Source organism: Drosophila rhopaloa, unplaced genomic scaffold, assembly GCF_018152115.1.
Source record: "Drosophila rhopaloa isolate 14029-0021.01 unplaced genomic scaffold, ASM1815211v1 contig_2, whole genome shotgun sequence".
NCBI classification, from domain to species: domain Eukaryota; kingdom Metazoa; phylum Arthropoda; class Insecta; order Diptera; family Drosophilidae; genus Drosophila; species Drosophila rhopaloa.
The window spans coordinates 10,051,157-10,073,993 of NW_025335083.1; the positions used below are offsets into that span (position 1 = coordinate 10,051,157).

Below are 22,837 nucleotides of genomic sequence, written 5' to 3' on the forward strand. Positions count from 1 at the left end.
GGTAGAAGCACCAAGGTCCCTTACTGCCATTATCCGTTCTTGGGAAAATTTAAAACTTAAACATGAAAATTTAACTGTCATTGATCGTAACACTTGCTCTGCTACTATTCGAATGGCAGTAGAGGAAAATCAAATCTGTGTCAAACAAACCTCCTTTATGCAAAATGGTGAAGTATTTGGTGCCTATGAAAATGTATCGTTGGGCAACAAGTTCATTCTTTACGGGATTAAGAGCGTTAACAAGAACGGTGTTGTTATCTTAACAAACATAAAAAGTTTCGCGGGTTGGATATCGGAAACCTTAAATTTTGAATAACAAAACACTGCTATATTTTTTAGTCTGTGAAAAAAGTTCGTCGATCTGTTTGCCTTTTTCTTAACCTTGAACTCCTTGAAGCTTACATTTTAAATAACAAATAAATCGTGCTATTATTTGTTTCTTTTTATTAAAATTCGTCTTTATTTTCGTATGGAAAGTTCATCATTACCTTGTCTGAAAATAAAAAAAAATTTTAATCTTAATCAGAGAGTCGAACTGTGTGCTTGTGTCTAAACCTTGAACTATGAAATGCAAAATTAAATACATTTTGTATTATATAATAAATCATTATCATTTAAAATAATAAATCATTATGACCTGGGTATATGATCAAGAAAATGCCAATTTATGTGGTTTCCGACCATAATATCTTAAAAATAACCTAGTAGTGGTTAACAACTTAATCTTTCCCGGAGAGGAATTTATTTTTAGTCAACAATCAATCATTAATTCGCACGCTAAAGATTATTTAAAGCTTCAGTGCGAAACATGTTTTCAACAAAACTGTTCAATATTTATATTGTAAATCATGTTTAGGTAAGCTTTTGAGCCTCTGCTTTAACAAACCAAAACCATTCCAGATCCACAGGACCTGTTTATCCATTGTACTTACATAGAAAAACGTCAATTAAGGGACATACTTAAATTCAAACGGACATCGTAAGCAATTTACTTGCATTCTTACCCACTTTTGTGCAGTTAATTGAAATGAATATTTGAGAGAGCGCAGGACAATGAAGGCTACCGCAAATGGCCAGAAGAACCGCAATGTAAATTGTTTTTTTTAGATGGTATAACAGGACTGCGGACAGAGTCCTCTGTGCAAGGATAACAACACGATTGTAATTCCTTAATAATTGCAAAGGGCACGAAGGAAGTGAGTGTGTGCAGAACTTTCAGTGCAAACATTTCATATCGTGGCATTTCCATAATATCGATCCAAACTTGGCAGCTGATGGCGCGTGGGTGCCATTTTATCTTTAGTCTGAAAAACGAAACAGAGACTGTGGCGTACACATTATCCTTGTACTTGAACGACTGCAGCTAAGTGCACGTAATTGAATCCTAAGGACAGGGTTCATTTTGCGAAATGGCGTCGTTTGCTGCCTTGATTGGATATCCCTAAAGACGATTTTATGAATCAAGAACGTACATTTTAACACACTTAAATCACAGACAGGGCCACGTTTGCACAGCTAAAAAAACTACTAAACCTTGCCTAGACAAAATCTGATAGCGTTTAGGTTATTAATTACTCAACAAATTAGGTTTTGATCCATTTTGTATCCGAAATTTTATATTTATCAGGAACCGTAATGGTTATAATTCCCAAATAATATTTCGGTTAAAGAGTTTATTGTTATGAAACGATAAATTATTTAATAAACAAGCGATTTTGGATCAATGGATTTTATATGAAATAAAATATTTTACACCTTTCAGAAGCAGGAACATTCAAATGAGTCAGGTTTTAATTTTTCTTCACGCAAAATTAAGTAGTTTATTCCAACGTTTCTCCCAGTGTATGACGCAATATTGCTAATGATTTCCAGAGCTGACAATGGCAAAATAATTCCGATTAGAATATTCAGCAATAAATAATAATTGGATGGGAAGCTGGGTCATAATATGGAATTTTGTATTTACGATGGAAATTCAATTTCTTTGCTTATAAATTATTAAAGTCACTTTTATGGGAATGTAGTTTTTCTTTGCATAATAAATTATTAGTGGATCTGGAAAATTGTGAAATTTTGAGCTGAGAAGCGTGGGAAATAAACTTTGTCTTGATTCATTCCATCAAGTGTATGTACAGAAAGTTATTAAAACAATAATCATTTTGTAGTCATTTGCTCATTTTATAAATGTTAATACTGAAATAATAACAAAAATACATGGTTTAATTTGAATATTAAAAAACGAAGGCTTTGATAACACATAAAGGCAATCCCCAAAGTCATTTGCAAACAAACAAAAGCCTGTAAACGCAAAACCATCAAAGTTTTCCCAAAAGTTTCTCTCTGAAGAGCTATAGATAGTAGTCCGTAGTCCCACTTCAACTTCATTAGACCCGAATTTTGAGTGCGTGTGTGGGGCTAAACTTTCAGCTGGAAAACATAGCAATAATAATAATAACGCCCAGCAACCCCCCTAAGCTTTCGCGCCACCGCCACCGGCTATTATGTAAGTCCCAGGCATTGCGCAAGGACACGCCGCAGGACGAACCGAAATAGCAAATCAGACAGCTCCTCCGCTCATCAGACAGATTAAGGACCATGGGAAACGAAATACAACAATTTTATTACATATAACACATTTGCAATGACCATGGACGAAGGACAAATGACACAGCTACGCAGCAGTACAGTAAATCAAGAAAAGACCCAACCAAGCTCCCACTTTTTTGGGGCGTGACAAACCGACAATAGTTATGGCTTTGCCGCAGTGAAATCCGAGCCAAAAACCTAATAATGCGAACTACAGTGAAATCTATTTGTCAGGGTAAAAAGCACTTAAGTTTGGTACTTTTATAACTAATAAGTTATTGTATTGTACTTATAAACCTTTTTCTCGTAAGCGACAGTCAAAAAATTATATTTCAAATAAATAACAAAACAATAAAAAAATAGCTGATAAGCACAGAATTTGAGCTAAGAACCATTGAATCATAGATGTATAAGTGGGTTGTTTTACTATTGTAAAAATTATCGAGTATTTAAGAACCCTGTTAAAAATGTCTTAAGAAAAAGTTTGGATCCTTAATAGTAAGATGTTTAGCCAATAGTTGAAGACCAATATTTTTGAGAAGTCAGAAAAGTTAAAATTGGTAGGAACATAAAGATCAAATTTATTTTATTTCCAAGTCTACAGTGAAACTTTGATTAAGTATTACATTCTTTTAAAGTAAAAGTTTATATAAAAATCTATATATTTACTCCAATATTGCTAATAAAATACAATTTTATTGACTTTAAAATGGGAAAGTTCAGATAATTGATCTTACTCCTATGCTCAAAAGATGGATCAAAATTCTCACACTTCAGATGCAACAATAATAAACAATGCGCTTGCGGCTTTTTTGTATTATGTAAAACTCCTACTACACACACCAGCAAACCGACAATGCAAGAAAACGTTGCCTGCTTTTTAGAGCTGGATGCAGTTGCTATTGTTTTTGTTATTGTTATGAGCTCCTGCATCAACTGTGACGTAAAAATGGCGTCGGCATAGACAATTTGTTTTTGTTTAGCGTAGGCCGTTACCGTTACATGCGCAAAGGAGAGTCAAAAAACATCTGTTTGCCGATTTTTTGTAAGAGAGTAACGGTAACGGAGCGGGAGAGCGAGAGCGCGAAAGAGTGGTACTTTTTTCCTGCACCTGATGACAGAATGTTTTTTTTCACAAGGGATTTATGGCTTTTGGCAAAGTCAAATTCTGACGAAAAGGACAGACGAAAAGTCGGTAAACATTATACTGAACTTGTGGCTCCCTTATTATGCAATTGGTTATCAATCAATAGCGCCTAAATCAGATTTACCAATTATTATGTAAGACAGAATGAAACTTACCGTTATTTTGATAGACACGCCTAAATTGAATTGTAATCGTTATATATCTTATCAAGGATTTTTACCAGCTTTTCGGTTTTTTCTTTAGACATTTCTAATTTTGCATTAAAACTTTAAGGATTTCGTTTACGATTAGCACTATTTGAAATACACTAACACACACAGCCCGGTCTTAATTTTATATTAATTTTTCTGCAGGGGGAGGGGAGGCGGCGGTTGCGACGTTGTCCGCGGCAGGGGCAGCGGCGCTTACAGCGAACGCTTCAGCACATTTGAGTTTTGCATCAAATTCGCCGTTTTCATGTAAACGGCAAACAACTTGATGTGATTCTTGTGGAAACTGGTGTACTTGCTGTTGAAGAACCGCCGCTGGCACATTTTCACTGCCGATTCGATGGACACGCGCTGATGACTGAATTTTCCTCACGACGCCAGCTTTTCCAGCCCCAGCAGGACATCCGCTAGAGGTGACCCACTTTCCGATTGCCGTTCGATAGACGGGCTATCGGTTATGAACTAGTTGTTGCACCGAAAAAAACTCTGTTGTCAGCCTGATGCTGCTAGGTATATATATTTTGGTCCATATTCCAGCAGTGTTGTAAATGCATTCGGATAATTGCAGTTTTTTTTAAATTACCAATCTACTGACTTTCGTTTATGTTAAAAATAAGCTAAGGTAGGTACTTATGTTCTGAAACATTTATAAATATACGTATATATATGCATTTTAATTGCATTTAAATTGGACCCGTGATTTAACGAATTCAATTTAACTAAATTAAACAACATAATTTAAGTCCACTAGTTTCTTCGACAGATTTGCTTAAAACTGTCTGTAGAATACTTTACCCCTTCGATTTTACAGCTCCCAAATTATCTAAATCAAAATACAAACGTTTTTTTTTTCTGATCAGACCTGGTTTAAAGTCGTATGTTCATTCAAGAAGACATGTTTCTTAAAAATTCAAAGATTTTCGGCAGGGGAAGGTTATCAGTGGGGTAAGTCAAGCTTTCAGCCTAATCTGGGCCAGTCCCAAATATTTTCTAAGATGTGGAATGAGTCAGTAAAAGGTCACTACAAAAATAATCACAAACATTTTGTTCAATAACAAACAAAGTTTATTTTATTTAGTTTCATTCAAAATTAACAGTTTCCAAGCAAAACTGTCCCGCGAACCGCTTACAATTTGTGCGCACATTCCCCGAGTCAAGCAATCAAAAGTCCAGGAATATAAATAAAGTGACTCAACGATTAAGTACCCGTGCCTGTGACGGCAGTGGTTAACCAAAGGAACACGAAAAAAGGCTTATCAAATATGGAAAGTACAGGGCGATAGAGAGAGAGCTGTGCGTCTTGGGATCTAGGGAATCGATCTCTAGGGTATGCCTAACGTACGAACTAAACGATAAGTATACAATTAAGTCTTTTATCAAAATCACAAAATCACAAAGCAGGAAATCAACGCAGGCCGAAATCGTTGAGTGGGCAACGGATTGGGATCACAGCTTGCAGAGGCAGAACAGCAGCGGTATAAAGGCCCCAATGGCAATGAAAACCGGCAGCAAAATGGAGGAGTCATCCATGGAGTACGGATTGGGCTGACGTGGCCCGCTATACGATCGCTTGGAGTCCGCCGATTGCTGAGATGGCTGATCACTGCTTAGCTGATCGGTGTGCTGCTGGTCAGGCAATTCCTCCTCAAACTCCTCGTCGTCCAGATCTTCGTCGTCCTCATCGATATCTTCCCGCTGGTTGCGCACCACCCTCTCCACCTGATGACCTGGCTTCTGTTCCGCATTCTGCTTGACCTCCGGCTTGATCTTTTCACTCGCCTCGGTGCCATGCAGCCGCGGCAATTGGGAGACATCTCCTTTGAGCAAGGCAAAGGCATTGATCTTGGGATTATCCAAGGCTCCCTTGATAAAATCCAGTCGTAGCCGTCCATTCCGCACATCGGATACCTCGCCCTCGTAGTTTAATCGACCATTGTTGATCTTGAAGTACACGATCTCGTCGTGGGCCGAGCCCCTCCCGACCTGGTTGTAGATGTCCAGCTGCCGAACCACCGTGTGCTTCCGGTTGAGGAGCACGTCAAATACCTTCTTCTGCGGCGCATCGAAGTAAACCTCGCAGAATTTCATTATCAAGGCGTAATCTCCATCGCCATCGCTGGGTAAATCGTAGCCGAAAGTGGTGGTGTGATAGCGTTCAGTCCTGTAGAGCACTTCGTCCTGTTCCTGCACCCGGCCAATCATCAGCAGGTGCTTGCCGTAGTCCGAAGCGATTCCAATGCCTTTCAAAGGATCCGCATCGTATTGGACGCCATTTAGATCCGTGTGCTCATCTCCGCCAGCGTTTACGGCGTATATAACTTTAAGGGGTTCAGCGGCTGAGGAGCTACCGATGAGGATAAGGACCAGTAGCAGAGGCATCCAGGTCCTTCGACCACTTGCCCGCAAGTAGTCCCAGAAAATCCTCTTTTTCCATGCTACGTTGCACATGTCAGCAGTTTTTGTTTTGCTCCGGAGTTCACTTTTCATTTTACCCCGCTTTGAGGGCCCTATTTTTTGGCTGTGAGTGTTCCGGTTTTTGTACTGGTCAAGTCCCTCCGCTTAACTAGCTGAAGTGGTTTTAGTACGCTGTTGGGGCCGGAATAAATCCATCAACAAATTTATTTCTATACAGAGCAGCCTTTATACCAGGGCTGCAGCGATGGGCTCTCAACTGAAGGAACCAGTGAACCAGGAAACTGTTCTTTGGAGTTGGTATTCTCGACCTTTGGTGTTTTTGTTATTTTAATTATGAAAAAGCATTAATTAGAAAAACGGTTAGTTAAAATCTCAGGAACTCAATCGGATTTACAATACCCCCTTATTACAAAAGTATTTATTACTAAATATACATAAATTTCAAAAATTATATAGCTGGTAAAAAATTATAATTTAATTTAGGAACCAAAATAAATTAACAAAACAGTATAAATAAATATTCTCTTAAAATTATTACTGTGGAACATTATATTGCAAAATTTCAGCATTAACTGCTAAATTTTAGTATATTTCATTCAACATATTATTTTGGCGCCTAGCAGCTGGTCACACTTCCCTACACGTGCATTGATGTGATTGAATTTAATGCGAAAATAGCGCACAAAAAGTGGTTTAAAACGCGTAAATTAAGCGAAAATCACTTCCGCAGACAGTGCCGCAGCACTGAGAAGTACCAGAGCACCGACCCGGCAACAGAACAGGCATGTATTTCGACGACGAGGACCGATTGGAGCTGCAGTATCTGGCTGGCGGCAACATCGTGGAACATGCGCCCGTCTTCTCGCCCGATGGAAGGTTAGTACTCCACTGATACTATATGGTACTATATATGTAACCCCGATTCATGTCTGCCAGGTTCATGTTTGTGCGATGCCTGACAAATGTTCAGGTGTACGCCACCAGTACGGGTGAACTAACCCGGGTTCTGGACGATGCTACGGCTCCATTGATCAGCTTGGAATTGGACCTGAAGAAACCGGAACTCTTGATTGGATGTACGAGTACCGGGGAGCTGGTCCAATGGAATTGGCGGGCGGGTGTACTCAAGAAAACCGTATCCTTGAAGCTGGGTTCTGGTGAACCCACTATTTTAACCTGCCACCTGATGAATCTTTATAAAGGTGGCGACACAGCCTGCGCCTTTGTAACCACAAAGAAGAAGAGCGGTGAACAGGTCAACTATTTTGTGGTCAATACAAGTACGGGTGAAAAGGTTGACATCAACTGCGGCCTCAAGCTAAAGTGAGTTCCCATCTCAGGTATCTTTATACCCGTTACTCGTAGAGTAAAAGGGTATATTGTATTCGTGCAAAAGTATGTAACAGCTAGAAGGAAGCGTTTCCGACCCTATAAAGTATATATATTCTTGATCAGGGTCACTAGCCGAGTCGATATAGCCATGTCCGTCTGTCCGTCTGTCCGTCTGTCCGTCTGTCTGTCCGTCTGTCTGTCTGTCTGTCTGTCCGTATGAACGCTGAGATCTCGGAAACTATAAAAGCTAGAAGATTGGCATTTTGCATGCAGATTCTAGGAGTTCCTACGCAGCGCAAGTTTGTTTCAAAAAGGTGCCACGCCCCCTTTAACGCCCACAATCGCTTATATACGATACATTTAAATATTTCGGAAAAGTAAAAATGCAGTTTTATTGTGTTTATCAATACCTATCGAAATGTAGAAGAAATTTTTCAAATCGGACCATTCGTTAAAAAGTTATGCGTGATCAAAGTTTCTATCTCCATCTCCCTCGCACTCCCTTTACCTGAGTAACGGGTATCTGATAGTCGGGGCACCCGACTATAGCGTTCTTTCTTGTTTTTAAATAACATCTCCAAAAATTATTAGATTCTTGTAAAATATTGAGTCTTAAAGTTTCATATAAAAATGTGAATTTAAATTTCTCTGAGAAAAAATAATAAGCAATGGTTTTGCGATATTCTTAGAAAAAGAATGTAGTAGTTTTCCATAATTTGAAATGACCAAAATGGGTTTGATATGGTAGTTTAACTATGTAAAGCACCTGTTCCTGACTAACTTTAACTTCCAAATTAAAAGGTATGAGTTTGATACTGTCAAAATATTTAAATCAATGTTATGTTAAGGTTATTTTAAAGTTATTTACACCTTTAAAGCTTAAAATCCCTCTCTAATATACCTTAAATTTTTACAGAGTTCGTACTCCCCTCGTGGACGTCGGAAAGGGTCACTTTAAATATATAGTCCTGGCTCAGGGATTCTACATTTACTTTGTGAACTATGTTACGTGGAACTTCTGTCGCTACAAAAGCGCCAGGCAACATACAGTCACCTGTGTCCGGATGAGTCCCTGCGAAATGGTAGCTGCAACTGCCGATACCGAAGGCAAGATTTTTGTGTGGCGGGAGTTTGAGGAGCAAGAAACGATGACCAACACGCTTTTCCATTGGCATCACATGGAGGTGACAAGCCTAGCCTTTTCGCCCTCGGGCGTGAGCATATATAGTGGCGGACATGAGACGGTCCTGGTGAAATGGCCTTTGGCCACACCGGAGAAACGGAAGTATCTGCCCAATATGTCCAGTGTAATTCGGCACATTGTCGTCAGCAATGACAATGAGAATGTCCTGGTTTGCACAGAGGACAACGCAATTCAGTTGGTGAGTGGCAGCAACAGCATAATAAAGTCCACTGTCCAGCATTTTACATACGAGACCAAGGATAAGACGGGCAGGAGCAAGTTTCCTATGGGCCTACGATTGAATCCAAGGACCAATACGCTAGTGCTGAATGGCAGATCAGGACATTTGCAGTTCTTTTCGGCTTACACCAAGAGTATGTTGTATAATGTGAGTCTCTATTAAATTCCTGGAATTAACGGTTTGTTCAATTGAGATTAATATTACCTTTTAGCTTCGCGTGGTGGACCATAATTATCATAGTGAGGAGGTAGATCGCATTATCTACAATACTCGTATTACTCGAGCTGCCTTTAATATCAATTGGATGGCCACTGGAGAGGTACACAATGATCTGGAGAACTTTGTCGAAGTGCGTCTCAAATTCTGGCAGTACAATGAAAAGTTGCAGAGGTAAGCTTAACCTTATTTATTCCCAACTTTTTAAATTAATTTAAGTCTTTTTCTAGTTACATTCTAAACACGGAGATTGATCTTCCTCACGAAGACGGTTTTAAAGACATTATCTTCTCCAATCAGTTCCAGGTGGACAGTTTGCGCTGTGCAACTGCTGGCGAGGACAACGTTATTAAGGTGTGGGGTCTCACAGAGTCCGAAAACATCTATAAGCGGGGAAAAATGTGGAGTTGCTTGGCGCAGACAAGCTACCGAAATCTGCCGATTGGTTCCCTATGCTTCTCGCAGGATGGTTCCCTGTTAGCCGTGGGCTACGGAAATATTTTGGCGCTGTATGATGCGAGGAATCCGCGGCTGCCCCTTCAAACACTGAGCTGTCCTCCCGGCTTAGATGGTGTAATATCCAAAGCACAGCTGAGATTGGCCCAGACGCCTTTGAATGGAGCTAGGAAAGAACTTACCCAGCAAAGGCAGCAATTGTGGGCTCTGCTAAAGACCCTGGTGAATAGCAATGATGAGAAGTTAGTTAACCAGGCCAAGGAGTTAATAGTGGGTCCTCCTTCCAAAGCAAAGCTCGTGAATCAGCCGGAGAGTGCCAGCAAGGAAGCGGTATTTAGGTACATAATGAAAATGCCCGAACTAGGCTTGCATCAGAAATTGCAACTGCTGCGTCGCTTTGGTGTTGAATGCCAAGTTTCCCATCCCCATCGAAATCGCTTGATGGAGCATCTTCAGCAAAGAGAACTGATTCCACAAACAACGAGGTTGAGGCTTCGTAAACTGGATGCTCGACTGCATCGCCTGCACACGAGACATCGTTACAAAGCCAAACAGCGACTTAGTCATTTGAACAAGCGGCGGAAGAGCTTCGAGGACCTGGTGCCGCAGGATGTGATGTCCCTGTTCAGCGTTCTCAAGCTCGATGAGAGCACTAAACCGAAAAAGGATACGAAAAATAAATCCAAGCTGGATGAGAGCAGCAAAGCCAAGCAAAAAGTAAAAAGAATACCCGCAGAGGCAGCTCCGCTGCAGGGATTGGCGCAAATTTCGCAAGTGCAATTTGGAGCCGGGGATCAGGCTCATCTGGTGGCAGTCTGCACGGAATCAAGGGTTCTCATTTGGAACTTACTGACGTTGCGACTGCAGGCGGGTTTGAAATTATCCGTCCGTCAGCTGGCCTTTGATCCGCTCACCAATCTAATAGCTGTCATTACCAAAAATGATGAGTGTAAGCATGTTCAGATTTTCCATTAACCATTGACACGTTAATTATTTGGATTATTTTTAAACCTTTAGTGCACGTGTTCCAACCGAATGTACCGCTGCCCTTGTATCAGCGAAGTAATCTGCCCAAGACCCATGGTTTGGCATGGTTGCCCAGGAGACAACCCAAGCAGAGCTCCATCAATGTGGACTGGCAGGCGCAGTCCACGCTGCTGATGCTCACCCATTCGCAGAAGATTGCGTACTTGGCGCCACCGGGTCAGAGTCCATCGGATGATGCACCCGCTCCGATCACATTAGCTCAGAACGCTGAGACGGAAAATCTGCTGAGGTACGCGACATTCGGCATCCATGTGACCAAGCAGCAGCAGCAGCCCGGTGAGTCCCTGGAGAAGAGTGGCCCTTTAATCGTTGGACGAGGACATCACAGTGCTGTCGATGCGGTAAGCTTTATTTGTTTTATGATTTATTTTATTTACTTTTTTAACATCTGTTACCGATTTGTATCATCTGTATTTATTTTTTAACAATATTTTCTGCATGGAAATAAGCCTTAAATTAGCACCAACTTTTTTTAATATTATCATCATTAATATTTATTTGTAAATTTTTTTCATTACACTTGTCTTTTTAATTCATTAACCAACTTTTCGTTATTTAATTTACATAAAAGAAATTAGTATCATGCAATTTCGTATATAAAATTTGTTTTATTGAATTCTTATAAAGCTATGAAGTACAATTGGTTAGACTTAATATTAGGTCAGAAATTCTATAGTAAATGGTTGTATATTTTTGATTTAGCTTTGGTCTGGTTTAGAAATCCTTTAAAAATGTTTTTAATTGATCTTGTTGCTCAGTCGTTTTGAGTATTGACGATGATTGTCTGTGGGCCGAATACTATTTCTTCTTTCGCTTAAGAACATCCCCCAGACGCGGCGCCGTAGGGACTCGCAAATGCCGGCAACGTCGCATCATCAGGACATCATGCTTGAAGTAGCGCAGGCAATGCCATTGAGGGACTTTGGGCATCAGTTGTTGGTGCTGAAAATAGGATTATAATAGGATTCTAGTTATTAAACTACATGAGTCAAAATTTTATTTAAAAATTTCTTGAGTCTTGGGCCACAGCAAAGCTATATTATCAATATATTTAAGGAAATATTATATGCCTACCTAAGGAGTTAAAAGTTCAAGATATATAAAATTGTACACGATTTTGAAAGATTCTTACGTCGGTTCCTTTTGGCATCAGTCGTCACCATATTTTGTCACTTTTGTGTTTTAGTTGTCATGCTTTTTGTGTTTTCTGTCTGCGCCCAACTGGCGTTCAACTCAATTTGAATAATTTCCATTGAGATTTATAATGCTGTTTTCTCAAAGACTGATTTATTTTTGGACCCGCCTTTCAATTGTGCCTTTGCTTAGAACTTGTGTAAATCATGTGAGTTGTAGCAGCCTAGCAACTGAACTCTGAGGTGTAGAATCTGGTGGTTTGGAATTTTGGGATAGGTCTGCTCTTGATGAAATTGATCGAGCTTGATATGTGTTATCACATGATTACCTTACACATGTGAGACGATCAGATGCCGAAAATATTGTTCAGGGAGATAATCAGCTGAACTTGACTCCTCCAATTTGGGGGTATTCCTTTCCAAAGATCATTCCAGTAATCAGTTGCCATTTTCATAATTAATTAATTGCTTTGTTTATTCTATCAAGGGTCAAGTCTTTACGGCAATTGATAAGGGATAGGATCCATATGGAATATTATATAAACGACTGCCGCCAATAGGAAATCAGGCTGATCTTCGGAATGAAGCATTTGCTTTGCTTTGCTATATTTAGTTGTAAAGATTAACAACACACGCCACAAACGTGTGCGACAAACAAAGTTTGTTATTTTCCTGATTTAATTGTATACCGTGGTAAAAGAAACTAATCTTTTGAAATTATGTAGGAATAACTTGTCCGCTCATTAGATAACAGCTTTATTTCCAAAAAGGTAACTTTACATTTATCTTTCATCTTCTACAGGAAAATATTATTTAATAAATATTAAAATTATTTTTGTCAGTTGATACTAGAATAGAATTATAGATTTCGAACATTATCTTGCTATCCGACTCAATGGTTTTAAAGGCAAATAGAATAGTATGAAATTTAGATAATTAATGAGAAAATATTGTTTTGCATACTTTTTGCTTTCAAAATATGTGGTAGGTGTTATGTATAATTTGCATGGGTTTTGTAACGCTTCCTATATATACTTTTATGAGTTTTCTTCCCCCGTTGTTTTTAATTCAAAAGCAATCTTTTAATTAAGAGTGCACTTTATTTTTCTCGCGATTCTTAACGCCCACTTTTAATTAGCGAGTTTGCACTTCCTGCATATTGCAGCTGGCAGCCATTTTTTTTGGAATGCGAGTGAAGTCATTGCCCCAAATTCGTGCCCCCTGCTGTACTCCCTTTTCGCTTGCTGCATGCCACATGCTCCAATGCCCCATTTGCCCCCTGTCATCCACTCACCTCATTCACAATTGGCACAGGTCCAGCTTTTGCCCAAGCAAAGAATGCAAGGCACAGCAGGGAAAAGACGGCAACAAAGTTGGGCCACATTTTCCAATTTTCCGTATCCGGGGATGCGGGTAAGAAGGAGGTGTTTTTGGAGTTATACGCCTTTCACTGCACTCTGCACCGTTCAAAATGTTGCTTAATTGGTTTTGTTTGGTTTGATTCGCTCGTAAATCGTTTAATCTGGATTTTGACACTTTGTCAGTTGCAGGAGAGGATGAACTTTTGTCCGCCTTTATTTCCGTAAACTTTAGCGGCTCGCGCTTCCGGCTCTCTTCTTTCCGGCTAACGGTTGTTGCTGCGGAACACAACGGTAAAGTGTTGAGCTGTCGCCGCGGCTCTCGGCAATTTATACTCGCAGCTCCGGACTTCGGCTCCGGAATCCCACTTCGGCACGAGCTTCGGCTTCGTTTTGTTATTATTGTGGGTAGAGTTCGCTCTTTTGTGCTCTTTGCTCCAATGACTTGTGCACTTGCCAGTGCCCATTGTGAACGGGCAACGAGGGCTGGTGCAACCGCACCGCTGTACAGTGGGAAAGGGAGCTAAAAATCGTGCTAAAAACAAAATATCTTTTATAACACTTGTTTGAAGTCCTTTTCCTATAATAATATATTCCTTATTGGCAGAAGCGAAAAAGAAATGCATGACGTAGAGTTAGACTTTATAAAAAAAAAACGCTTTAATGTATTCCCCGTTTGTGAAATTCTATTTAAAATGGAAATCATCAAAATAATTGTATAACCTTTTATCTTGGTAGTGAAAAATAATAATATTACAAATATATAAATAATTTATATGTTCTTCAAAATTTAGGGTGATTTAAAAGAAAAACATTTATTTTTTAACTTAATTTTATAATTTTTTACCAATTTAATTGAGTTGGTATAACACCACAACCTAATTTGAAATATAAGTAATGTTTTTTTTAAGCTTTCATTCTCCGAAATTTTTTTTTTGTACGTTTTCTTTATCCTTGTCAGCTTTAGATATTTTATACCACTGTGCCATAAATGGAAGTCCACCCTCCTTTGTCCGCCAACACCATTGTCCCCTCAATTTATTGTTTATGCGTGTAGCGAGCATTTTCCATTGCGTGCTTGTGACACTTTAGTTTTCCCCAATAATATTCGATTATGTTCAGCCAATTTACGTTGTAAATTTTCCGGCTTTGTTGCTATGTGCAATGTTTGCCTTAATTACTTTTGCAATTACTATATTTTCGACGATTTATACTAGTTTTAGTCAGTTACTGAAAATGAACTCAATTCTGACTTCTGTGTTATCGCCACTGAATCAGTTTGAGTCATCAGTGAGTGCCTTTTCCTGAGAAAAACAATAATATTTTGCAACTTGCCACTTAACGAATTGACAGACATGTTTGCACTTGGATTGTTTTTGCTCATACAGTTTAGTTTGCATAAAATTGGATCAACAATATCCACAGGCGGCAAGCGCATGCGCGAAGGTTAATAGACACACATCACTCGGCGCATTTAAAAGACGCTCCACAATGACAAAACAGAAAACCGAAAAAAAATCATGTGATTACCATTGTCCAGTGCTGAACTTGAACCGCAATCTCGACACCCAAAAAAATCAAAATAATATTAACTACAGACGCCCCAAGTGTTGGGGCTTTTAGCTTTTTTAAAGCTAGATTTATAAGTTTTTAGTAATATTTTATTGCACTATACAAAAAAAAAATGTCAAAATAGCCATCATAATTATAAATCTTACTTTAGACTTTCTTTTGATTGCTATTCTAGACGATGTAGTTTTTTTCAAAATCATCATTAAATTACTTTTCTTATATTTAGTTATTTTTTTGTGATCTAATCTTTTAGTTTTCAGTTTAAGGATAGTGCTAATTTAGCTTTGTTAGATACTTTACCATTAACAAAAATTTCTTTAAGTCTTCCTATTTATGCACCTTAAAAACGGTCAACACAGCCACCATTAACACAGTTTTTGAACTTCAGCAAGGTCAATGCCAATTATTGTTTTACTTCTGTATTACAGTTTGTCAATCTTTCCGCCCACACGATGCCCGCCATGAGCCTGATTTGTAACGAATTCGTCAAATCGCTGCTGACACCGGCGGACTCAGCCTCGAGGCACTCTTCGAAAGCCGGAGAAGATGCCCCACTGACCAATGGAGGCCCCGTCAATGGCAATGGATTGTCGCACGGGCACAGTGATGATGAGCAGGAGGAGGGGGAGCTGGAAGAAGGCGACGTGACGAGGAGCACATTGGACACTAGGAAAACGCTTTTGGAGCATAATGAAAAGTTGGAGGATCTGCTACCCGGAGGCGAAACTGACCAGCAGGCGTTGGATGATCGATTAAAGATCATCACGGCGCTAAGAACCAAACTGAGGTTATGAATGTAAACAAATCTATTAGTTGTTCTTAAAAAATTAAAAACTCTTATATTTTTGTATAATACAGAGATAAAACAAGTTAACATACAATAAAGAAGTTTTTTTCTTAACGTCGTTTCGTCATTCCTTTGGAATAGTACATATTTTGAAATTTTTAATATTAAGCAGCATCAAAAAGTCACTATTAAATTTGTATACTTTGAGCCAATACTTACCAACAGAGTGAATTCATAAAATCATAGTATTTATTTGGTTCCTATCCTAATGACTTTGACTTTTATTTTCATAATGTTTACAGTAGATAAATGATAGGGAAATATTAGTTAATTTAAAGGAAACGCCGGCGTGGTATCAAACCGGCATGGGACAGCACATTGTAGATTTCCATGCGTGGAATTTTCTCAGCCTGGCGATCATAAACCTAGAGGAAAATAATGAATTTTTAAGGGGTATTCAAAAAGGGTAATTAAACTAGTAGATGGGTTTGTTTTAATTTAAATATTCGTTTTGATGGGGTTATTTTATGTATTTGTACATGTAGCACTTCATTTTTGTGTAAAATTACTCATACGACATGTAATCCAGATAAGGTGCAAACTAACTTCACACTATATAAGTATAAATAAAGTTATGAAACTCACCACCTCCTCGCCGGGGCCAAACCAACTGGATCTGGCCAGGGCATCCCTCACCCTTGGAGTATTATAGAAGGGGTTCTGGAACTGCTGGGGAAGGGTCTTTTCCCAGGCGGCGTTCTCCACCACCGCAATGTGCGCCAGATTCCTTTGAGGTCTGGCTTCGATTGTTATGGAAAGAGCCACCATTACCACAATGAACGCTGACCATATGAAACGACCGGGCAGGAGGCACCTTGAATGACAGAGGAGAAGATGAACACGCCTCGTTGAATTCGGCTGACTGACAGATACCACTTGCTCGGCTTAAGGTATTATCATGATGATCATTACATAATTGTGGTGTGCATATAATATTACAAGTTTCCGCCTGTCACGCACACACACGCATCCCCCAACCCCGCATCCAGTCCACGCCTAAATGACCGCTTTTCACTCTCGGGAGCCCGGGACAACTTGTTGGCCAAGTCAGCTGACTGGGCTTCCACATGGAGACAGTGCTGGCCATTGGGATTAATATCTGACAGTCAAACTTCCATAAAAAGAACTTACTTCAGGTGAATTCAAGATGAATTTAATAAGTATTCTGGATTAAAACAACAAATTGGGTCAGTTTGAGGTGGTTGTAATATTAACAAATCTTGGAAACCCCTTTTTAATGTCCGGTTTTATATACAAGTTTTAATTGCTAAACCGTATTAAACCTTCTATAGTTGAAGAGCCCTAAATAAGTATTTTAAATCCTTAAATTGTAAATTTTTATATAACCCAGACGTCTAAAAAATCTTGGACACTTTTTTTAATTTCTGATTTTATATAAAAGTCTTATTCTTTATGCCTTCTTTAACCTTGTATAATTGAAGTGCCCTAAATAAATATTTTAGTTCCTAACGTTGTATATTTTTTTAGGATATTTTTCGGCAACACTGACTCCTAGGAGTTTCTATTTGTCTGCCGTGGTAAAACTCGGTTGTCATGTGACTTCCATTTCCTAGATGTCGCGTGCTGCGAGGAGAAAAACTCCGCTGCATATATATTTTCCAGCGTCATGCGTCTGCTGCTTTGTGCGGCCCACTTTGGCTGCAAAAAGATCCCTGATCTTTGCTTTTAATTGGATAACCGGCAGTGACGACCACTTGCCGCTTGTTTCTGGCCGGTGATGTAAGTTTTGGACTTGATATTGCCACTTGCGGCACTTGCGCTTTCGCAGTCTGACTGCGAGTTTGCCATACCGCCCTTCGGTCAACCTGCAAACTCATGGTTTGCCGATGGTTCATGGCATTTTATAAGGCGAAAAGATCGCCAAAGCCGGGCTTGATAATGAGATTTTTATTCAGTCAAGGAGGGAAGGGGAAAATTTAATGATGCAACTTCGATATCGGGATAAAAACTAACTGAAATTCAGTGTATCCTTAAGATTTTTATGATTTTTAAAAGTGCATCAATCTTATCTACGATTTTAACTGTAGAAAAGCATTAATTTGAAAAATATTATTAGTTCTCTCATAACTCTATAATTTTCCATATTTGGATAGAAATATTTTCCAGGACTGTAAAATTGTTTGTTTATGTATAAAAAAATATTACAAATTGTGATTAGGTTGGGGAAATAAATTGTATGCAGACTAACAATAATTCAATTATTACAGTTTAAGCTAACGATCTTATAAATTTTTATACAAAACTCAATAGTTATTAGTTTAAAAAGTGGAAATGTTTTATTTATTGATTATTTGTGGTAGGATCGCCGTTTAAAATGATTATTGATTAAATTAGTGTTAACATTTTTTATTTAAAGATCTTGTATTTAGAAAAAAATGGATCAACATTTTTAGAGAAAAAACTTCTTCCCTTGATTTGTACCCGGTATAATTCAGTTCAATGACCCACCCACTTTGGGATAAGGGGCTTCCCCCCGCGATCACACCCAAATGATGTCCCATGACTTGTTGGCTGCATTTCGCCTTTGGTTGCTATCCAAGCCGTTTTACCGGCCATCTTATGCAATTCTGGCGTTTTGCGCATGCGAAAAGACCGCAGCCTTCCCAGTCAAAAATGTGTTGGCATTTTCAGGTTTTCATGCTTATTTTGTATACCAGGCCAGGCAATTGTTGCTGGGACGACGGCTACTTACTTACGATCTGCAACTACGAGTCTTGTTGTTGGGTCTGATTAGGTCAATGGAATCCAATTGGCGTCAACGTCGCGTCGCTGCAGTTTTCGCTTTTTCACAGCCATATATATATAAACATATAGTACGTCGCTCCATTCCATTCCATTCCATCATTCCCAATTTGGGTCATGTGGTTAATTGACAAAGATTGACGTATTGTGTATGATTGTTATGCTACGACGTCCACAAATTTGTTTATACTATTTTGCATACAATGAGGAAATATGCTCACACATCTGTAACATTTTTCTCGATTGAGTGGGATCAAAAAACTAGGTTGAATCGCTACCGTTATTGGGTGAAAGGTCACAGGAACCTTGGATATGAAACCGGAGCCGAAAAGTAGCAGAGATGATAAAAACCCTATTCGCACTTAACGCTCATTACAAGTTTTGCCGGCAAGTGAAGCAAGTGATCGTTAATTTTCGAAAGTGTGAACTTTTTAAACCGCTTCAAGGTTGCCGTCGTCGAGGATGGTGTTTCCCTTGTTTTATGTACATTTCATTTCCCCATGAAGTTTTTAATTAAAAGTCTTGTATTACATGTTATTCTCTGTAATATTTCGAGAGCGTTTTGCAATATGGCCATTTAAATTGTTTTAAGCATTTGTTGGTAAAACTTACTAGGGTTTTGACATTAAAATCTTCTTATCTCATTTTCATGCTGTTAATTTTATCCAATTTTTATGATATTTTTATTAACAAATCTCAAAAATAAAGCTTTGTAAAAATTGCAATGAATTAATTATACATTTGACTATTATTTAAAAATGTTTTTCAAACAAAACGATAAAATAAAATATCAACTTCTTTGATATAAAACTATATCATACTTATATTCAGTTACACTAATTATGCTTACATATTGCCTAAAAACTAAATGCTTAAGAGTTTTCCAAAAAATTAAATACTTTTATCCTCGATGTTTTACTACTAAATTTTATAATTGTAAAATTTACTGGAAATTATATTGGTAATCAATAATGCCCAATTATCAATTTCATAATAACCGCTACTGAAAAACTGTGTCAGCTTTTTTTATCACGTACTACTAAAAGGTTACACCTCTTTCCGCCCCCAACACACCCACTCGCAATTGTCACGCCCCTTTTCAACGTTTGTGGTCAATATTAATGTGCGGTTATTGTGTATCATATTTATTAGCCAAATGGCGTAAGTGGGTGAAGCATTTGGCATTTGTTTTGGGCCTTAACGTAGGTTAATTAAAAATACTACACGGCATGACAATCGTAACAGTTTTTTGTGGTCATTGCATTATTGATATTATTTTTTTAAGGTTTATTGTGGCTGGTTTTCATGAATTCAGTTTGGTTTTTAGCAACGCTTTTTTCTTGAGCATTTTTGAGCATTTGTTAAAAAAACGTGACCGTTAAACTAAATTATGTGTTGAGTACACCCGTCGTTGAATATTTTTTGTAGATTTTATGCTTGTCAGTCAATGTTGCCGACTTTACTGTATTGTTGTAGTTGCTGTTGCTCTTGTGATAGGTCAAGTTGTTTATGGTTTTTCTTTTTCATTTTTTTGTTGTGGTACGAATAGTTTTTGTCACAGTTTTTCTTGGCTCTTTGGGTGGCAACCGCATCGAATTTGTAAATAATGCTAGGGAATCGCAGCTTTGTTTATGCTTAAAGATTGTGCAATAGTTTTGGGTTACATTTCTTTCCAAAAATGATGCAAAATAGCATTTATCACTCTTCTTTTTACTTTAACACAAATTTAAGGTTTATTAATAAAATTTAAAATATATAATAATACATTATACATTTAACCATTTTCTAGCAATTAGTTAAATTAAATTCATCTTATTTATTGTGCTGTTATATTTTAAATATAATAAGTTTGTAATTGAATATCTTGTGATTATTAACCAACAATATATTATATATATTTTTAAATTTTACAAACTAAGTTTAATCGAATTAATTTTGGCACTTATTAATTTTCAAAAGAGTTTATTTTCTGTTACACTGTGAAATCACATAATAATAAAAACTGGCCACCAATAATTAATAAAAATTTCTGCGCAAAATAGATTTTTAAAATCTGAAAATAATCCAACACAATAAAATTAACTCACATTTTGTAAAATTTTTTTAAACTCGATTAAAATATGGGCAAAAACAGCTTAAGTTTTTTTTATTAATAAGGATCGACAACACCGATCGGATTTTTAAAGAGCCGCTAAATGTTGTTGATTTGAACGCGGCCAACTGGCAACTGAATTTAAGTTTAAGTTAACCAACAGACAGAGACTGGCCAGAGCCAATGATTCCATCGGTTGGCAGGTTTTGGACACAACTTGAAAGTTTTGAAAACTGAAAAAGAGAGGCTTAACAAAAATGAAAACGAAAACTCAACGAAGCATGCGACAAAAGCTAAGTAAAGCTGAGGTTGAGGGATTCGCTTCTCTATTTTTTAGGCCTATAATTAAATTTCGAAAATGAATAATTTTCATACTAAAAAAAAGTATACTGTGCTTGGTAGAAAAAACTAGGCAAAGTAAATAAAAAGAGGTCATTTTGGTTAAATCAAACAAAAATGTTTTTAATACCTACATACATTTTAAATTTTATATTACATTCCTTTAGTTTTTATTTACATTTTCTTTAATATTATTATGTACAATGGTTTCGGCCTTCTTCAAACAGAAAATAAAAATATTATTTGTAATATGACTTATTTACTTCTTCTCTTTCAACACAAAATTATCCACAAAGTCTTGGATCATATCCACCAAGCGATTCCTGTACAATTCATCTGTGTTGAAGGCCTCCAGACAAATCTCAATGCGTTTGTTACTAAAGAAGTCACTGAAGCCATCCGCGGAGCTGGTCAATTTCTGGGTGCACGAAGGTGGAAGGATCACCAAATGGCAGAACAAACAGCTTTCAATCAAGCCAATACTCCGGTATTCCTCCACGGATTCATAGAAACTCTGCTCGGGTAAGAAACGAGCTATATCCAAATCAGCTCGCTTCAGGAACTCTGTCATAAAGCGGTAATATTCCGCTAAAAGTTCACTCAGATGGGCATCCCTAAATGCCTTCGATGTGGGTATAGTGAGTACGGTCAGGACATCGAGAGCAGGTGGGGCATATCTGGCCAACTGGAAGTCCACAAGGCGACACTGCAGAGGACTCTCCCCATATTTGCCATATTGGAACATAATATTATTGGCCCACAAATCGCCATGGAGTATGGTATTCTGATACACCTCTGAGGTCTTGACAGCCTCGAAAATGTAGGACATCCTTTCAGTGAAGTTCTCCAATATATAGTCCAAGTTCGATTGATATTTGGGGATCAGTTTGATGAACTCCTTGATCACCTGGCAGGCATTGTTAAAGTTCACCACTCTCAGATGATCTGGTGTTACATCAGTGGGATAGGCATTCTCCACTACCGATTTTGGTTGCGATTCTGTTAGTTTTCGACCCGTTCTCTGCTCTTGAATAATGGAACCAGCATGCAGGGCGGCCAATGTTTTCAGGCAACAATGGAGCTGTTCGTAGGTTAGCAAACCATCGCGACCGGCACCCATTCGATATCCCTGATCGGCAAGATTCTCGAAAACCAGCAGATTCTTATCCGCATAATAGCACTTGGGGGCAACTTCGGCGCAGGCCTTGTGTAGATCGGGTAGTACGTTCTGATAGACAGCGATTTCCTTCTGGAACACCCCGAAATTCTCCAAATATTCCATCCGCGAGGCATTACCTTCGGGAGCCGCCTTCGAAAAGAAGGTCAGCTGTTTGATTTCCTCGGGATTGTGTAGCTGCAGAGTGACCTGTAGGTAAAAGTGGCTACCCAAATATCCAGCCGGTGCATCCGATGTGGGTCTCAACTGATAACTGACTATATCAAATCCCGTATCCGAATTGGGAACATCCTGATGCAAATAACGCTGGCAAAGGCCGCGAATTTCGGTGGGACTTAGTTCTAGTGCGGTTGCCATCTTCGAATCAACTGTTTGGAGTTCTCATGGCGGCATTAACCTTTTATATCCCACATATGCGACATTCTCTCCAGACTGCTGTAAATTGTGCCGAGATAAAGTCAGCAGATACAAATGTGTATGCAAGCCAACGGGGAATATAGCCACTTATAAAGGGTTAGCCGAAATCTCAGGTGGCTTATTTGCTTTTGGCCTAGACTGTGGATCAAAAAATTGGGGGTCAGCTTTTGTGGGTGTGGAAAATCAGGTGTTCATCTGATGAAAGCGAAAAGAAATTCACGAAATTTTTAAATTTGCTATTCAAATAAACATAATAATGGAATATAGTTTAGGGGTAATTTAAAAAAAAATTTAAATAAATAAATAA

General features: G+C 38.4%; 7 protein-coding genes across 7 annotated transcripts in view; 1 reads left to right on the top strand and 6 right to left on the bottom strand.

The window, feature by feature from the left end:
• The window catches only part of LOC108038482 (sodium/hydrogen exchanger 3), a 34,588-nt gene extending 30,592 nt beyond the window's left edge, over positions 1 to 3,996 (bottom strand). Inside the window, exon 1 of the mRNA XM_017115270.2 lies at positions 3,889 to 3,996. The gene's annotated coding sequence lies outside the window, so the exon portion shown is untranslated. The remainder of the gene's footprint in view (positions 1 to 3,888) is intronic.
• Positions 3,997 to 4,121: 125 nt separating this feature from the next.
• LOC123037752 lies at positions 4,122 to 4,308 on the bottom strand. Its single transcript, XM_044460058.1, has one exon. The coding sequence runs from the start codon at positions 4,264 to 4,266 to the stop codon at positions 4,138 to 4,140; it is 129 nt and encodes a 42-aa protein (XP_044315993.1). The 5' UTR covers positions 4,267 to 4,308; the 3' UTR covers positions 4,122 to 4,137.
• A 681-nt stretch (positions 4,309 to 4,989) lies between these two features.
• Positions 4,990 to 6,608, bottom strand: LOC108038496 (malectin-B). The gene has a single exon (XM_017115313.2). The coding sequence runs from the start codon at positions 6,427 to 6,429 to the stop codon at positions 5,389 to 5,391; it is 1,041 nt and encodes a 346-aa protein (XP_016970802.1). The 5' UTR covers positions 6,430 to 6,608; the 3' UTR covers positions 4,990 to 5,388.
• Positions 6,609 to 6,983: 375 nt separating this feature from the next.
• On the top strand, positions 6,984 to 15,796 carry LOC108038490 (WD repeat-containing protein 75). Its single transcript, XM_017115306.1, has 7 exons — positions 6,984 to 7,233; positions 7,294 to 7,680; positions 8,606 to 9,260; positions 9,325 to 9,503; positions 9,560 to 10,734; positions 10,803 to 11,173; positions 15,324 to 15,796. Exons 1-7 carry the CDS (start codon positions 7,142 to 7,144, stop codon positions 15,687 to 15,689), a joined length of 3,225 nt encoding a protein of 1,074 aa, XP_016970795.1. The 5' UTR covers positions 6,984 to 7,141; the 3' UTR covers positions 15,690 to 15,796.
• LOC108038492 lies at positions 11,421 to 13,632 on the bottom strand. The gene is made up of 2 exons (XM_017115308.2): positions 13,260 to 13,632; positions 11,421 to 11,774 (listed from the first exon to the last, which is right to left on the bottom strand). The coding sequence occupies exons 1-2, from the start codon at positions 13,347 to 13,349 to the stop codon at positions 11,631 to 11,633; spliced, it is 234 nt and encodes a 77-aa protein (XP_016970797.1). The 5' UTR covers positions 13,350 to 13,632; the 3' UTR covers positions 11,421 to 11,630.
• A 209-nt stretch (positions 15,797 to 16,005) lies between the features above and the next one.
• LOC108038491 lies at positions 16,006 to 16,818 on the bottom strand. Its single transcript, XM_017115307.2, has 2 exons — positions 16,328 to 16,818; positions 16,006 to 16,107 (listed from the first exon to the last, which is right to left on the bottom strand). Exons 1-2 carry the CDS (start codon positions 16,508 to 16,510, stop codon positions 16,015 to 16,017), a joined length of 276 nt encoding a protein of 91 aa, XP_016970796.1. The 5' UTR covers positions 16,511 to 16,818; the 3' UTR covers positions 16,006 to 16,014.
• A 4,231-nt stretch (positions 16,819 to 21,049) lies between these two features.
• On the bottom strand, positions 21,050 to 22,496 carry LOC108048228. The gene has a single exon (XM_017128785.2). The coding sequence runs from the start codon at positions 22,468 to 22,470 to the stop codon at positions 21,196 to 21,198; it is 1,275 nt and encodes a 424-aa protein (XP_016984274.2). The 5' UTR covers positions 22,471 to 22,496; the 3' UTR covers positions 21,050 to 21,195.
• Between the last annotated feature and the right edge of the window lie 341 nt (positions 22,497 to 22,837).